The following is a 17,285-nucleotide window of genomic DNA, read 5'->3' on the forward strand; positions in this document are numbered from 1 at the left end:
AGTTAACTCCTCTCACTGGTTTCCAGTCCACACTTCTCAGAACTCTCCCGTTTTCCAGTTGGGTGCAGTGCCTCACATCTGTAATCCCACCACTTTAGGAGACCGAGGCGGGTGGATCACTTGAGGCCAGGAGTTTGAGACCAGCCCTGGCCAACATAGTGAAACTTTGTCATCTACTAAAAATACAAAAATTAGCCAGGTGTGGTGTGGTGCACTGTAGTTCCAGCTACTCAGGAGGCTGAGGCACAAGAATCACTTGAGCCTGGGAGGCGGAGGTTGCAGTGAGCCAAGATCACACTGCTGCACTCCAGCCTGGGTGATGGAGCGAGACTCTGTCTTAAAGAAAACTCTCCTATTTTGCAAAGGAGCTTCATGGTTCTCTTGAAGAAAATTAGGAATGGAGGCCACCTCTGTATCAAAAACAACATCCCACATTTCTGTGTTTTACTTTTCTTTTTCTTTTTTTAAGAGATAAGGTCTTGCTTTGTTGCCCAGACTGGTCTCAAACACCTGGCCTCAAGTGATCCTACCACCTTGGCCTCCCAAAGGGCTGAGATTACAGGTGTGAGCCACCACGCTCGGCCTGTTTTACATGTTGACAGACAGCATATGATCACGTGTATAAGGGTTTCTGAACCCACTCTAACTGCTGGAATCACAGAGCCTAGAGAAGGGGACATAACTGCCCTGTGGCTACCCAGTGGCTTTCATCTTCTCAGGACAGCAGAGGCAGGATAGCCAGCATTCTGGTGAGGATTGAAGAATTAGTCGTAACAGATTTCAGCAGGTCTGCAGTGATGAGATGGGTTTCTCACATATTGTTAAGTTGAAAGTAGCCGGGTCTGAGTAGCTATTAGGAGCAGTAGCTCAGTCTGAGTTGAGTACCTGTTTAAAATCTGCATTCAAGGCCTTCTTCCTAGAGGCCACACTGCAGTGAGATCCATGTGTGGGGCTCACCTGCCCCAGAGCTCACAGCTGGGCAGGGTGATTGCCACTCAGATTCTTGTGCCAGCGCAGATCTTGTTCTGAAGCTTTTCTAATTCCCCTGAGACTAGAAAGACTTTTGGATACTTTTCCCTTTTTCTTTTGGATGAAATTGCATCTCTAGTAGAACAGCAGCATTCCATGGTGCCTCAGCCACGATGCTATGGACAGATTTGCAGCGAAAACCTGACGAGAGACTGTAAAGGAAAAGCAAGGTTTGTTTTTCCTGGTCAAAGTTGTTAATATTTAAAAAAAAAAAAAAAAAACTTTGGCCCGGCACAGTGGCTCATGCTTGTAATCCCGGCAATTTGAAAGGCCGAGGCAGGTGGATCACCTGAGGTCAGGAGTTCGAGACCAGCCTGGCCAACATGGTGAAACCCCCGTCTCTACTAAATACAAAAAAAAAAAAAAAATTAGCTGGGCTTGGTGGCGGGTGCCTGTAATCCCAGCTACTTGGAAGGCTAAGGCAGGAGAATCGCTTGAACCCCGGACGCGGAGGTTGCAGTAAGCTGAGTTCACGCCATTACACTCTAGTCTGGGCAACAAGAATGAAACTCTGTCTAAAAAAAAAAAAAAAAGCTTTGATTATTAAAAAGTTATATGACTATTTTAAAACATTTTTCTAGTACAGAAAGAGGTAAAGAAAGAATAACCTAGGTGCAATGACTCACACCTGTAATCCCAGCACTTTGGGAGGTTGAGGCGGGTGGATCACTTGAGGTCAGGAGTTTGAGACCAACCTGGCCAATGTGGCAAAACCCTGTCTGTACTGAAAATACAAAAATTAGACAGGCGTAGTGGTGTGTGCCTGTAATCCCAGCTACTTGGGAGGCTGAGGCAGGAGAACTGCTTGAACCCAGGAGTGGAGGTTGCCGTGAGCCGAAATTGTGCCGCTGCATTCCTACCTGGCGACAGAGCAAGACTTTCTCAAAAATAAAAAAAAAAGAAAATCCCATAATTCTTTAATTCCAGTGACATTTTAGTGTTGTTCTTTCCAGACTTTTAATTTTTAATTAATTTATTTTTATGAGACAGGGTCTGTCTCTGTCACCCATGCCGGAGTGCAGTGGTGCAATCACGGTTCACTGCAGCCTCAACCTTCAGGTCTCAAGCGATCCTCCCACCTCAGCCTCCTGAGTGAGTAGCTGATACTACAGGCACGCACCACCACACATGGCTAATTTTTCTGTTTTTTGTAAAGACGGGATTTTGCTGTGTTGCCCATGCAGGTCTTGTCTTCCTGGACTCAAGCGATCTGCCCGCCTTGGCCTCCCAAAGTGCTGGAATTACAAGCATGAGCCACTGTGCCTGGCCCTTTCTTTCATTTTTTAAGACTGATCTGTATTCCATCATTAGAATGTTCCATAATTGGTGCAAGAATTCCTTTATTGTAAAGTGTTTAGGCTGCCTCCAAATTGAGGCTTTTTCCCATGGCCAATTATAATACTAATAATTTTCATAATGAAGAACCCGCATCATTAGGAGCTGAAACAAATTAGGTTTTTAAGCTGCAGCTAAGTGATGGTTAAGCAGAGGCTGCTGCAGAGACTGGTGCACCGACACGCCGCTGTATTGTGCGTAATTGCTGGGTTCAAGGGGAACACAGTGGGCGTTTCTGGGCAGTGACTCAAAGGTGCCTGTGCCCTTGGAGCAGAAGGCTCACCCCTCCTTTGGTGTTTCAGAGCCTCTGGGATATTGGGCACCTGAAGAGCTGCAGCCCTAGCTCTGCCCTTAGGGAGTTTCTGTTTTGGTGGGGAGAAGGCCACCGAAACCAGGGAGTGCAGCTGTGTTTGTGTAAGTGGCTTGTGCTGTGCACACAAGGGTGGGTGGAGCCAGCCCTCTCTGGCGAGAGTGTGGGTTGGGGGCACAGGAGAGGGGATGCCATGGTTGGGTCTGGAAGGATGGGCGTGTTTGCTTGGAGGCTGGTATAGAGGGAGGATCAATTGCTAGAGGGTGGTAAGTGGCTTGGAATGTTCTGAAACTTTCTAGAATTAGCTGTAGGTATCAAAGGTGGAGGGCTTGGTGTGAGTACGAACAGTGGCTGGTCATGGAGGGGCTTGTGTGCCTTGTCATCCTCCTCTGGAATCTCCAGTACCCTCCTAGGGCCTGGGCCATGGCACACCCTCCATTGGGGAGGCTGCGTGCCTTCGTGGAAAGTTTTAGCTGAAGTCCTCACCTGTATTTCCTAGGCTGTTTTGCAGAGTTGTGAGAGTTGTTTCATCCGGGCCGTGAGGACATGTTGGGACATACCCCGTGTGCCAATGATGGAGGCGGCCCTGGCTGCCCAAGAGATGAGTGGCACTCAGGAGTAATTGGCTTGGAAGGCAGTCCTCTGATTTGTACCTTATTGTGGTTACAGAAACTTCTAATTGAAGACACTGAGCTAAGCCGTTCAGCCCGCCCGCCCGAGGGCACCCCAGGTCTCATCTTCTGGGCGGGTTGTGGGCTTTTGTCGGAGGAATTGGCAGCTCTGTGGCAGGCCTGGCACCCACAGAGCTGCCAGTTCCTGTGTTCGGAGTTGTTGCAGGCCTGACTCACCTGTGTTCTCATGCTGTGTACTCAGGACTGCCCTTGCGGCCGTTCCTTCTTAAGACTGAAAGGGTGGGCAAGTGCTGGAGGTGAGGGTCCAGGAGAGGCAGGGAGGCCAGGATGGGTTGACTGTCTGCTGTATGCCTAGTGCTGTGTGGGTACCTTATACACACCTGTCTGTGTTATCCCTATGAAAAGCACTTAGGATACATGTTGATAACTCCGTTTTCCCAAAGAAAGCAAGCTTGGAGAGCTTAGATACTACCATCAAGATGATATGATAGCCAGGCGTGGTGTCGTGTGCCGGTAGTCTCAGCTGGGTGACAGAGTGAGACTCCTGTCTCTACAAAAAATTAAGAGATCAGTTGAGTATGGTGGCACATGCCTGTAGTCCCAGCTGCTCGGGAGGCGGAGGCAGGAGGATGGCTTTAGCCCAGGAGGCCGTGGCGCTGCAGTGAGTGGTGATTACGCCACCGCACTCTAGCCTGGGTGACAGAGTGAGACTCTAAATAAATACATAAATGTCACCTTTTATTAAGTTGTGTATGTGTGACCTTGAGTTGAATAACTCAAGGTCACACATACACAACTAAGAGGCAGCACAGAGAACAAACCCAGGTCGGGTCTGGCTCTAAGGCCTGTTGTCTTAGCGAGGAGGGCTCAGTCTGAGGTTCACCTTGGGCTTCACTTACAGGCCCTGCTTAAAGAGGGAGAAAAGGAAAGGAGAGCACGACCCACGTCTCTCAAGCACTACACACCCTCATTGTGACAACACGCCCATGCAGGGCCCTGGCCAGTAGGGCCCCACTGATACAATCTGGAGATTCCCATGACTGTCCCCTCAAGCGTACACATCATATTTTATCCCCATTTTGCCAATGAGGAAACTGAGACCCAGGTAGTTACAGTGACGTTTTCATAGTTCTGTGGCTCGTGATAAGACTGGGACCCTGGGCGTCTGGTGTGGTCCCAGACTGTACTACCCCAGCAAGATTTCAATGAGAAGGGTAAGACCGCCTTCCCTGGAAGGGAGACAGATCTGGAGCAAGCCCTGGAAAGAAGCAGGCATGGGCTCTGGCATCAGCGTGCACACACACGCTGCATCAGCTCTGATTATTATTATTATTATTTTTTTTTATTTTATTTTTTGAGATGGAGTCTTGCTCTGTTGCCCAGGCTGGAGTGCAGCGGCACAATCTCAGCTCACTGCAACCTCTGCCTCCTGGGTTCACGCCATTCTCCTTCCTCAGCCTCCTGAGTAGCTGGGACTACGGGCACCCACCACCACGCCCGCCTTTTTTTTTTTTTTGTATTTTTAGTAGAGATGGGGTTTCACTGTGTTAGCCAAGATGGTCTTGATCTCCTGACCTCATGATCCACACACCTCAGCCTCCCAAAATGCCGGGATTACAGGCTTGAGCCACCGTGCCTGACCTGATTTTTTTTTTTTTTTTTTTTTTTTTTTAGAGGTGGGGCCTCTTGTCACCCAGGCTAGAGTGCCTTCGGATTATAACTCACTACAGCCTCCAACTCCTGGGCTCAAGCCATCTTCCCGCCTCAGCCTCTTGAGTAGCTGGGACTATTGGCGTGCGCCTCCACACCTGGCTAATTTTTAAATTTTCTGCAGAGATGGGATCTCACTATGTTGCCCAGGCTGGCCTCAAACTCCTGGGCTCAAACGACCCTCCTGTCCCAGCCTTCCTAAACACTGGCATTACAGGTGTGAGCCACCACACCCAGTCCTCTTTCAGCCTTGGTTTCCTGTCCATAAGTGAGAGAAATGTCACCTTATCAGTCTGTGTGGCTTAGGAGAGACTAGGACATTTGATGTTGGTTGCTAAATGTTGGACCCTAGATCGGCACTCCAACAGCCAGTGCCATGGGGGGCAGCCATCATGTGGGGCATTTGCAGGCCTCTTCTCATTCAGACAACTGCAGGTGCCAACTGGAATCATTGTCCACCTTCACTCTGTCATTCTGAAGTGGTGTATAGAACATTCTAGAACACTCACCACGTGGCACGCCCTGGCTGGGTCCCAGAGATGCAGCTGTGAATGAGGCAGGCTTGGGATTGCTGCCACCTGGGGAGGAGTAGAAGGACCATGGTTACAGCCACGGGTGGATGCGGTTACTAGGGTTCTGGTCGGTGCTGTGGAGGCTGCAGAGAGCATGTGATAGGTCATCCTGAGCGACGCAAGCTGGGCCTGGAGGATGTGGAGTGTTTGCAAGGGAAGAGGGTGGGCTGGAGCGACTACAAGGAGAAGGTCTCAGGAGGTGGGGAGCTTGGGATGTGGGGAAGAACTCGCTGGGCCTGGTGGCCTGTCAGCAGGGGCCAGGCAGGGGAGTGGGTGCAGACAACCTTGCAGAGGCCGGAGAGGGGTGATTCGGTGCCCATCTAGGGCTTCCTTTGTGGTCAGTGATGCTTCCAGGGCACTCTGGAGACATGAGGAGCTAGAACCTGTGTCCCAGAACCCCTGCTGCTTTCTGAGACATGGTGGGTTCTCATCTTCAGCATGGTGGATGCTAATAGGGAGGCTGAGATGGGTGGATCACCTGAGGTCAGGAATTTGAGACCAGCCTGGCCAACATGGTGAAACCCCGTTTCTACTAAAAGTGTAAAAAACTAGCTGGGCGTGGTGGCGCATGCCTGTAGTCCTAGCTACTTGGGAGGCTGAGGCAGGAGAATCACTTGAACCCACCTGGGAGGCGGAGGTTGCAATGAACCCAGATCACACCATTGCACTCCAGCCTGGGCGACAAGAGTGAAACTCCATCTCAATGAAAAAAGAAATGCATGCATGATGAAATGATACACTAAGCAGTTGGGCCAGAGGGGAATTACCAGTAGCAAGAAAGAAGCCAGCGCTGGTGACTAGCACCCGGAATTTCCGCTGCTCTTTCTTCATGGGCCTGTGTGGCGGTAGGTAGGCTGCAGGATTGACTTTGAATTCTTCCTGGCTGCCAGAGTAAAGAGGCAGGATCAGGTTCTTTTTTTTTTTTTTTTTTTGAGACGGAGTCTTGCTCTGTCGACCAGGCTGGAGTGCAGTGGCCGGATCTCAGCTCACTGCAAGCGCCACCTCCCGGGTTTATGCCATTCTCCCACCTCAGCCTCCCGAGTAGCTGGGACTACAGGCGCCCGCCACCTCGCCCAGCTAGTTTTTTGTATTTTTTAGTAGAGACGGGGTTTCACCGTGTTCGCCAGGATGGTCTCGATCTCCTGACCTCGTGATCCGCCCGTCTCGGCCTCCCAAAGTGCTGGGATTACAGGCTTGAGCCACCGCGCCCGGCAGGATCAGGTTCTTGATTCATGGTGCCCTTAAGGTGTTAGGGTAAGAAAAGCAAGCGTGAGACCAGGCGCGGTGGCTCACACCTGTGATCCCAGCACTTGGGAAAGCTGAGCCAAGTCGATCCCTTGAGGCTAGGAGTTTGAGACCAGCCTGGGCAACACAGACACCGTCTCTACAAAAAGGAAAAAAGTCAGCTGGGTGTGGCGGCAAATGCCTATTGTCCCAGCTGCTCTGGCGGCTGAGTTGTGAGGATTGCTTGAGCCCAGGAGTTTGAGGCTACCATGAGCCAAGATCGCACTGCTGCACTCCAGCCTGGGTGACAGAGTGAGACTCTGTATCCCAAAAAAAAAAAAAAAAATCAGCTGTAGAAAAGCATGGTGTGTTTCCCCTGCTCTGAGGCTGACTCTGCAGGGCTACTGCAGTACATTGGTAACTGCTCGTGTCTGTCCTGTTCACAGATCTGCCGGAGGCTCTGGGCAATGACCCCAGGACTCCAGGCCAGAGGGGTCTGAAGCCGTTTGGGAAAGCAGCAGGACTCCTTGGGAAGATGGCCATGGCCCCAAGCCCTTCCCTGGTGCAGGTGTACACCAGCCCCGTGGCTGTGGCCGTGTGGGAATGGCAGGACGGGCTGGGCACCTGGCACCCCTACAGCGCCGCTGTCTGCAGCTTCATCGAGCAGCAGTTTGTCCAACAGAAGGGCCAACGCTTCGGGCTCGGGAGCCTGGCCCACAGCATCCCCTTGGGCCAGGCAGACCCCTCGCTGGCCCCTTACATCATTGACCTCCCCAGCTGGACCCAGTTCCGCCAGGACACTGGTAAGATGCTGTCTGCCTCTCGCACATATCTGGGCACCGCGCCTGCTTTCCCACAGGCTCTGTGCCAGGTGTTGGGGTGATGGACGTGACCTACAGAGCTGCTCTCTCCCTGTAGCACACGTGGTGGTGGGTGGGTGCAGTGAGTGGGAATATCCACACAGGTTGAATGCAGCTCACAGTGAGACGCTGTGGGAGGCCCTCCCCCTTGTCTCGCAAAGCAGAAATGCCTGTCCCGACCGCAGAGGTTGGAGGGTCTCTTTGGCAGGCAGGCCGGCATAGAGGTGCTGCGCCATGGGAGTTCAGAGGGCCCTGTCCCGCCACTCAATGGCTGTGTGCCCTGGGCAGGCAACTGCGCCCCTCTGCATGTGTGCACTTCTGCTTTTTGGTCTGCGATGTGTTTTGATCTTTTTTTTTTTTTTGAGACAGAGTCTCGCTCTGTTGCCCAGGCTGGAGTGCAATGGTGTGATCTCGGCACTGCAACCCTTGCCTCCTGGATTTGAGCAATTCTCCTGCCTCAGCTTCCCGAGTAGCTGGGATTACAGGCACCCACCACCACACCTGGCTAATTTTTGTATTTTTAGTAGAGACAGGGTTTTGCCATGTTGGCCAGGCTGGTCTCGAGCTCCTGACCTCAGGTGATCTGCCTGCCTCAGCCTCCCAAAATGCTGGGATTACAGGCGTGAGCCACTGCGCCTGGACCTGCAGTGTGTTTTGATCAGGATTATTGAGAATGAGGCACCAGTTTCCTCTTGGAGCCGTCCCTTCCTCCAATCCAGGGTGATTTTATCCCCAGGGCCATCTGACAATGTTTGGAGACATTGTTGGTTGTCATAGCTGAGTAGGTAGGAGGTGGGGGTGCTCCTGGCATCTGGTGGGTGGAGGCCAGGGATGCTGCTCGCCGTCCTGCAGCGTATAGAGCTGGCCCTGCAATAAGGACTTACTGGCCCATAGTGTCACCAGTGCCGAAACTTGAGAAACTGGTTTTTCCTTTTTTTTTTTTTTTCCAATTTTAATTTTAAATTTTTTTAAAAAGTATGGGATTTTTTTTCTTTTTTTGTTTTTGTTTTTTGTTCTTTGTAGAGACAGGGTCTCCGTCTCCCTGTGTTGCCCAGGCTGGTCTTCAACTCCTGAGCTCAAGTGATCTTCCTGCCTTGGCCTCCGAAAGTGTTGGGATTACAGGCTTGAGCTATCACGCCCAGCCCTGGAAACTCTGTGTTAATCTTTGTCAGGAGTGTCGTAGAGTCTGTGAAAACTGTGGCTGTCAGTCAGCTCCCAAGTCATTGCCTTCACGTTGTGTGAAGTCAGCTGAGAAAGAGAGCAGACAGGATAAATAATAACACCGAAATTGCATATTGTGGTGGAGAGCAGGAAGTGTTAATTGGGGAATGAAAGTGGCAGGTGTCATAGAGGCTGTCGATTTGAAGTTAGCTGGGTGTAGTGTCATGTGCCTGTAGTCCCAGCTCTTCAGGAGGCTAAGGCAGGAGGATCGCTTGAGCCCAGGAGGTCAGGGTGGCAGAGAACTATGATCACATCACGGCACTGCAGCCTGGGCGACAAAGGGGACCCTGTCTCTAAAAATAAATAAACAAATAGCAGCATGACTGTGTACCTACTGTGTTCCTATTTGTTTATTTGGGCTGTTGAAGAAACAATTTGAACGTTCCTTGTATTTTGGGGATGCTAGCAGACTAACCTTTTGTTTTTCTTTGAAAACAGGCACCATGCGGGCTGTGCGGAGACACCTGTTCCCCCAGCACTCAGCCCCTGGCCGAGGTGTCGTCTGGGAGTGGCTGGGCGACGATGGCTCCTGGACCGCCTACGAAGCCAGCGTCTGTGACTATCTGGAGCAGCAGGTGGCCAGGGGCAACCAGCTCGTGGACTTGGCCCCCCTGGGGTACAACTACACTGTCAACTATGCCACCCAAACACAGACCAACAAGACTTCCAGCTTCTGCCGCAGTGTGCGGCGCCAAGCAGGGCCGCCTTACCCGGTGACCACCATCATCGCTCCGCCGGGCCACACGGGCATTGCCTGCTCTTGCCACCAGTGCCTCAGCGGCAGCGGAACTGGCCCCGTGTCAGGCCGCTACCGCCACTCCATGACCAACCTCCCTGCATACCCCGCCCCCCAGCACCCCCCGCACAGGACCGCTTTTGTGTTTGGGACCCACCAGGCCTTTGCACCATACAGCAAACCCTTGCTCTCCGGGGCTCGGTCTGCGCCCAGGCTGAACACCACCAACCCCTGGGGCGCAGCTCCTCCCTCCCTGGGGAGCCAGCCCCTCTACCGCTCCAGCCTCTCCCACCTGGGACTGCAGCACCTGCCCCCAGGATCCTCCACTTCTGGTGCAGTCAGGTATCGTGGGCAACAGCCACTCGTTTTGTCTGCCCTGTGTTTCCGCTCTTACTTGGCTGGGAAGACTCAACCCAATTCCTGCAGACGCGGCTCCTGCCCCCTGGGTGGTCCCTGCCATGGCATCTCATGTGCATGTGCCATATGGGTGCTGAGGTGCCGTGGCCGTCCAGAGCCTACCTGACCCCTTGTACCCGAGTCCTGGTGGTCACCACACAGGTTAGAATCTACAGTCCTTTCACTCACGATGATGGGACCCTCCACAGGGAGCAGAGTTAGAGGCCTGTGGCCTCTGCTTGCGGGCTGCACGGCGAGCATTGTGCCCAAGAATACCGGGTCACTGCCTGTACACTGACTCCTGCCATGTGCCAGGTCGTGAAGACCCAGAGACCAGAGCATCAGCCCTTACCCCTGAGCCCCAGTCTAGTGTAGGGGGCTGTCAGCGCGGTGTGAGGGAGGACAGAATGTGGAGCATGTGGCAGTGGCTGCAGGTGGCATGGGTGACCTGGCCCCCTGCTGATGCAGCCCAGCCCAGAGTGCCTGGTAAAGCACTCAGCTCCTTGAGAGAAAGATAATGATGCCATGGGCCCGGTGCAGACCAGAGCAGGTGGCATTTAAAGTGAGGAGATTGGCCAAGCACAGAGGCTGACACTTTTAATCCCAGCACTTTGGGAGGCCAAGGCAGGAAGATCATTTGAGCCCAGGAGTCAGAAACCAGCCTGAGCAACATAGTGAGACCTCATCTTCACACACAAAAAAAAACTTTTAATTAGCCAGGCATGGTGGTGCACACCTGTGATCCCAGCTACTCAGGAGACTGAGGCAGGAGGATCGCTTGAGCCCAGGAAGTCGAGGCAGCAGTGAGCTGTGATCGTGCCACTGCACTCCAGCCCCTAGGCGACAGAGCGAGACCCTGTCTTAAAGCTGGGCCCAGTGGCTCACGTGTGTAATCCCAGCACTTTGGGAGGCCGAGGCAGAGGTGTCATCTGAGGTCAGGAGTTCGAGACTAGCCTGGCCAATATGATGAAACCCCATCTCTACTAAAAATACAAAAATTAGCCAGGCATGGTGGTCAGCGCCTATAATCCCAGCTACTTGGAAGGCTGAGGCAAGAGAATCCCTTGAACCCAGGAGGTGGATGTTGCAATGAGCTGAGATCACGCCACTGTACTCCAGCCTGGGCGACAAAGAGTGAAACTCCATCTCAAAAAAAAAAAAAAAGATAAAATGAGGAACACCCCTGGATTTCCCTGGATTTGGCCAAGGTGAATGCTCTGGGCTGGCTGTAGCCCTCTGACACTCTGGCTGACTTAGGACTTCGTCATTCATTATTGAGAGTGTTGGGCTTGGAGCACATTTTGAGAATTCAGAGTGGTAGCTGGGACGGGGCTTTCCGAGAGTGTGCTGGTGTGGGTGGTGAGGTAGTGTGTGGGCACTGACCCTGGTCAGCATCCTGCTGCCTCCCTGCTCACTGGCCCACCCCTGCCTACTGCACCCACGTCAAGGGCTGAAACTTCTCAGGGTGGTCGAGACCTCCTTGGCAACTTCTCGGACCTCTAGTATTTTTTCAGACTGTGTTTCTGAGGACCCTGCCAGTTTGTGTAAGACACAGTGACAGCGCCTCCCACTTATTCGTTCATGTCATGTGCCAGGCCCTCCTGAGCAGGCTGCATGAGTGACTTCACTCATGCCACGACGCGCTCAGGCTGAGCAGTGCTCTTCACTTACAGGGGAGCACGTCCAGGCCCATGAAGTTGGCGATGCAGCCAGCAAGTGCCAGAGCTGGGATTCAGCCCAGGCCCCAAGAGTGCGCTATCTGGGGCACATGGGGAGTTCTTGACGCTCCCGGGAAGGCAGGGGGCTCTTTTAATACATTTTAATTTAATTTTATTACAATTTTTAGAGACAGGGTTTTGCTGTGTCACCCAGGCTAGAGTACAGCGGTGCAGTCATGGTTCACTGCAGGCTCGAACTGCTGTGCTCAAGTGATCCTCCTGCCTCAGCCTCCTGAGTAGCTGGGACCACAGGTGTACACTACCACACCCGGCTGATTTTTCAGTTTTATGTATCGGCAAGGTCTTGCCATGTTGTCCAGGCTAGTCTTGAATTCCTGGCCTCAAGCAATCCTGTTGCCTCAGCCTTCCAAAGTGCTGAGATTATAGGCATGAGCCATCACACCTGGCCCAAAAGGCCTCTTGAGGGATGAGCTAGGAGGAGGCCAGTAGACAGGAGGGTGATGGGCCTTGGGTGAGTCAGAGTTTTCATGGGCATCTTCTGCCAGGAGTTGGGGCACGTGCATCTGAGATCTTTCTGGGAGTTTCAAGTACAGGAAGGTGTTATTGGGGTTCTCTGAGGACATAGACATAGGCAAGTCAGGCTCAGGGAGGTGCTGCCTCAACTTCCCGCCCTGAATATCTGGGTCAGCCTGTTTCAGAGAACAGTATACTCTATCCACAGGCCCAGGAGGGTTCTTAGAGGCACTGGGACTTCTGTCAGCTCTGTTTCACCCAGCCTCCCGGAGCTTCTTAAGTTCTTAGGAATTATTTTGAGGCAAATTTCTGGATAGTGCTAGAGTGGGATTCTGGAGTTGAGTCAAGTGACTTAATGTGGCTTTGTTCCTTTCTCCTGATATTGGGCCCCACTAGTCTTTACTAAACCATTTCTGTTTCCCCCAGTATTTCTCTGGGGTCCTTATCCCTAGCCTGAGGGCCTGCAGAAGTAGTTGATGTGGGTCCTACTGGTGTGGGCCAGGCAAGTTACAGAAAAGAAGGTGGCTGGGCCAGTCTGTCTTCCCTTGGTGCTGGGCTGGGCATGCTGTGTCTTGCCCCACATTGTAAGTCAGGAGGGAACCAGGCCAGCAGGCTCTGTTAGTAGAAACAGCCTCAAAGGGGCCTGTCTCCTGGGGTAGGTGTAGGTGCATCCTGATTCCTTTGGTTTTCTTGGAGCTGGAGAGGTGTCATTCACCTTCACGGGCCTATCCATGCGCTGAAAAACAGGCTTTTCCCCTGCCTGATTTGTAGTGAGGCCCCCTGCAGTTAACCCTCCTCTGATGGGTATAGAGCCAGATAGGGCTTAGTAAATACCTGACCTCTTAACCTAGCAGGCGGCAAGGTTCTCACAGCCAAGTGCTTGTCAACAGCAGCAGGTGAAAGTTACCTTGGATGTGAGGGGGGCAGGCAGGGCAGGCAGGGCCCGTCTAGAGCCAGCGCCATGGGGTGGGGAGGCCCGAGAACCGACTTTTTACTGGCAGCCACTAGAAATACCATGTGAGCGCATGAAATCGAAAAATTTCCAGGAACTCATGTGCACAGCTTCCACGTGCCCCCTGGGAATAGGCCATGATACAAGAAAGCACGTCATCTGGGGCTGAGTTGCTGGGTGGCAGATTTCCTGGTAGCTGAAGTTGATTCCTTTAAGCATCAGAACTTGTGTTTCGATGATGTTGGATGGAAATCTTTCCTAAATGTGTCATGCACGCTCTTGTCTCCCTTAACGGAGAGGGTGTGACACTGCATAGCACTTGCATGGCTTGGGGTGGTGGTTATGACCAGCAGTCTGTCACAGCTCAGCAAGGTGAAGCCTGTGGGCGTTTTGCTCTGTGCCGAATGGCTCAGTGGCCCTACAAAACTGCGCCCGCTCAGCTCTTGGTGGCTTGCTGCTGTGGTGGGCGGCTGCTGCTGCTCCTGCCCTTGCCTCTGAAAGAACTCACTTCCTCTTCCTCCTGCGGCCGCCTGTCTTTTGGCTTGTGGGATTGGAGTCATGGGGCCCAGATGGGGCCTTGCTCCTGACTTATGGTAGGCCCCGGGTCTCTTCTCTCTTTATTTTTTTCTTCTTTCTTTTCTTTTTCTTTGCTTTTTGTTTTGTTTTGGTTTTTTTAAGAGACAGGGTCTCTCTCACTCTGTCACCCAGGCTAGAGTGAAGTGGCGTGATCATGGCTCACTGCAGCCTCAAACTCCTGGGCTCAAGGGATCCTCCTGCCTCAGCCTCCTGAGTGGCCAGGACTACAGGCTTGTGCTACTGTGTCCAGCTAATTTTTAAAATTTTTTGTAGAGACGGGTCTCACTATATTGCCCAGGCTGGTCCTAAACTCTTGGCCTCCCAAAGCACTGGGATTACAAGTGTGAGCCACTGTGCCCTGCCTCTTCTTCTTTTAAGCTGAGGGAGGGTCGGACTGGTCAGTTTCTGAGGTTGCCTTCTGCTCTATTGTTGCAGTGGTTTTCAGGATGTAGTTAGGGCCCTACAGGAAAGTACCTGGTGGACCTTAGGGCCTGGCTTCACCTCCCTCTGCTCCTGCAAGACCTGGACCCCACGGATATTTGTCCTGGGTCTCATCACTGCCCTGGCGGCCTTTGGGAATCATCCTCATAGGTAGAGGAATTGAGGCTCGGGAAGGGGACTTGCCATGCCCAGCGCACACGGCTTTGAGCGGGAGCATACGCTTCTAGCATCGTCTCCAGCCTCTGCAGCTCATGGGACTGGCTGCCAGCCCCAATCCCAGAGGGTGTGGCCTTGGAGAGGGGCTTTGGATCTCCTTCCTCTCCAGCCTCCTGGCTTTACCCCTCGCCCTGCATAGAAACCTCGGAGTCCTCATGTCTCACGTTTCCCACGCTGTCTGGGATCTCCTGGAGATGGTCACAGACAGGAAAGCCAGGGAGGGCCTAATAGGTGGACCAGGAGTCGGGGAGAGGAGGAGGGTGCCTGAGGTCATAACTATAGGGACTTCTCAGAGAAGGACACTTCGGGGGGCAGTTGGTGCCCCCATCTGGGAACGTTCTGCAGGTCCGAGCCCTCTGAGGATGATGAGGGCGATTGATAACCTCTGAGGTTCCATCCACCCCGGGGGCCCCCATCTTGGGAACCTCTGTATCCTTGTATGGTTCAGTTCCTAGAGGTCACAGCAGGGACACACACCAGGGAGGAACTGTGATTTTATGGGGGAAGTGGTGACATTTTTAGAGCTTTTTACAGAACACACTCCTGGTTTCCTGCTCTCCAGTCACAGGGTGGGCGCCCATTGGAAGCCTCACTGTGCTTCTGCTTTCTGCTCTAGTCCTTGGAAGCAAGGACTTCTTGTTCGTTCTTGTTAGAACAGAAGCAAGCCTTCTCATTCAGATATGTGCCTCTCCCTGGTGAAGGAAGACCTCACTTCCTGGGATTTTTCTGTGGGGTGGAGCAGTCAGGGACCCCATCTCTGGTGGGGGTGGTGGGAGGAGGAGCACCATGGGCTTAGAGCCCCTCTGGGCCAGTGACGCCTAGCCTGCTGCATAGCCCATTTGTTTTGTAGACTTGCAGTGCCAAACTTCAGCTTTCTGGGCTCTAACTAAGGGCTTGAGCTCAGTGCTGCCCTAGAGGGTCCTGAATGCCTTCACTTACAGAACCTTAGAGTTGTAGAGACCATCAGAGATGATCCACTTTCCTTTAAAAAAAAAAAAAAAAAAAAAGGACAAGAGGGCTGGGCAGGTGGCTCACGCTTGTAATCCCAATGTTTTGGGAGGGCGAGGTGGGTGGATCACTTGAGTTCAGGAGTTCAAGACTAGCCTGGCCAATATGGTGAAACCCTGTCTCTACTAAAAATACAAAAATTAGCCGGGCACGGTGGCGGGCTCCTGTAATCCCAGCTACTCGGGAGGCTGAGGCAGGAGAATTGCTTGAGCCTGGGAGGCAGAGAGGTTGCAGTGAGCCAAGATCACGCCACTGCACTCCAGCCTGGGCGACAGAGCGCAAGACTCTGAGGGAAAAAAAAAGGTGGGGAAGAGTTGAAACCGGCTGAGGAAGGGGAGGGGTTTGCTCCAAATGAATGAAAATGTGAGTGTTCAGTAGAGCCAGGACCTTGACCCAAGTGTCCAGACTCCCTGCCCTTCTTGGCATTATCAGGGCCCCCAGATCCACTGCCAGCCTTGCCTTTGGATTGGGAGTAAGCGAGGAGAGCAAGAAGCTGCTGTTTGCGTAGCACGGCCACAGAGGCAATCCTGTTTGAGAACAGTCAACAAACTCAGACCATGCACAGTGGCTCATGCCCATAATCCCAGTGCTTTCGGAGGCCAAGGTGAGAGGATCTCTTGAGGCCAGGAGTTTCAGACCAGCCTGGACAACATAGCAAGATTCTGTTTATATATATATTTTTAAAAAACTAGCCAGGTGTGGTGGTGCTCACCTGTAGTCCCAGCTTCTCAGGAGGGTGAGGCAGGAGGATCACTTGAGCCTGGGAGGTGGAGGCTGCAGTGAGCTATGATTGTACCACTGCACTCCAGCTAAGGGCTTGAGCTCCAACAGAGTAAGAGCCCAACTCTATGAGCCCAGCATGCTTCCCCCGTGTCACTCTGCTGGCATGACCCTACCTCTAAAAAAAAAAAAAAAAGAAGTATGATGACTTAAAACCAAATGAGTGGCCAGGTGTAGTACCTCATGCCTGTAATCCCAGCACTTTGGGAGGCTGAGGTGGGCAGATCACCTGAGGTCAGGAGTTTGAGACCAGCCTGGCCAACATGAAGAAACCCCCATCTCTACTAAATATACAAAACTTAGCAGGGTGTGGTGGCACACGCCTGTAATCCCAGCTACTTGGGAGGCTGAGGCATGAGAATTGCTTGAACCTGTGAGGCAGATGTTGCAGCGAGCCAAGATCACGCCACTGCACTCCATCCAGCCGGGGCACAGAGTGAGACTCTGCCTCAAAAAAAATAAATACAAAGACCAAATGAGTGACCTGAACATAATCGTTGTAGGGAACAAAACCCTTATATTAAAAACAAACAAAAAAACCTTTATTTTATAGTAATTAGGTTTCCAGAAAAGTTAACAAAAATAGTTGAGTTTCCATATCTCCCTCATCTGGCTGCTGACATTAACATCTTTCATAACCATGGTGCAGTTGTCAGAACCAGAAAATTACCACTGGTTGGCCCGGCCCGGTGGCTCACTCTGGTAATCCCAGCACTTTGGGAGGCCAAGGCAGGCGGACCACGAGGTCAAGAGATCAAGACCATCCTAGGCAACATGGCGAAACCCCATCTCTACCAAAAATACATAAATTAGCCGGGCGTGGTGGCATGTGCCTATAGTCCCAGCTACTTGGGAAGCGGAGGTTGCAGTGAGCCAACATCATACCACTGCACTCCAGCCTGAGCAACAGAGCAAGACTCCGTCCCCTCTCCCCTGGCCCCCCGCCAAAAAGAAAGAAAATTACCACTGGTACAATATTCTCAAGTTTTTTGCTTCTTGATTTTTCACCAGTTTCCCACTACTGTCCTCTTTCTGTCCCAGGATCCAATCCAGGGTCCCATTTCGCTTCCAGTTCTTATTCTCCCCGTCCTCGTC

At 52.4% G+C, this 17,285-nt stretch overlaps 1 protein-coding gene across 3 annotated transcripts in view; it reads left to right on the plus strand.

Annotated features, from left to right (window-relative positions):
- DTX2 (deltex E3 ubiquitin ligase 2) overlaps positions 1-17,285 on the plus strand; it is a 52,447-nt gene that overhangs the window by 11,116 nt on the left and 24,046 nt on the right. For all 3 annotated transcript variants that reach the window (XM_010387425.2, XM_010387424.2, XM_010387426.2), the window contains 2 exons: positions 7,259-7,615; positions 9,332-9,971. In XM_010387425.2, the coding sequence (XP_010385727.1) occupies positions 7,348-7,615; positions 9,332-9,971 (908 nt within the window). In that variant the 5' untranslated portion in view covers positions 7,259-7,347. The remainder of the gene's footprint in view (positions 1-7,258; positions 7,616-9,331; positions 9,972-17,285) is intronic.

The sequence above is a fragment of the Rhinopithecus roxellana genome, chromosome 6, assembly GCF_007565055.1.
Source record: "Rhinopithecus roxellana isolate Shanxi Qingling chromosome 6, ASM756505v1, whole genome shotgun sequence".
Taxonomy (NCBI): domain Eukaryota; kingdom Metazoa; phylum Chordata; class Mammalia; order Primates; family Cercopithecidae; genus Rhinopithecus; species Rhinopithecus roxellana.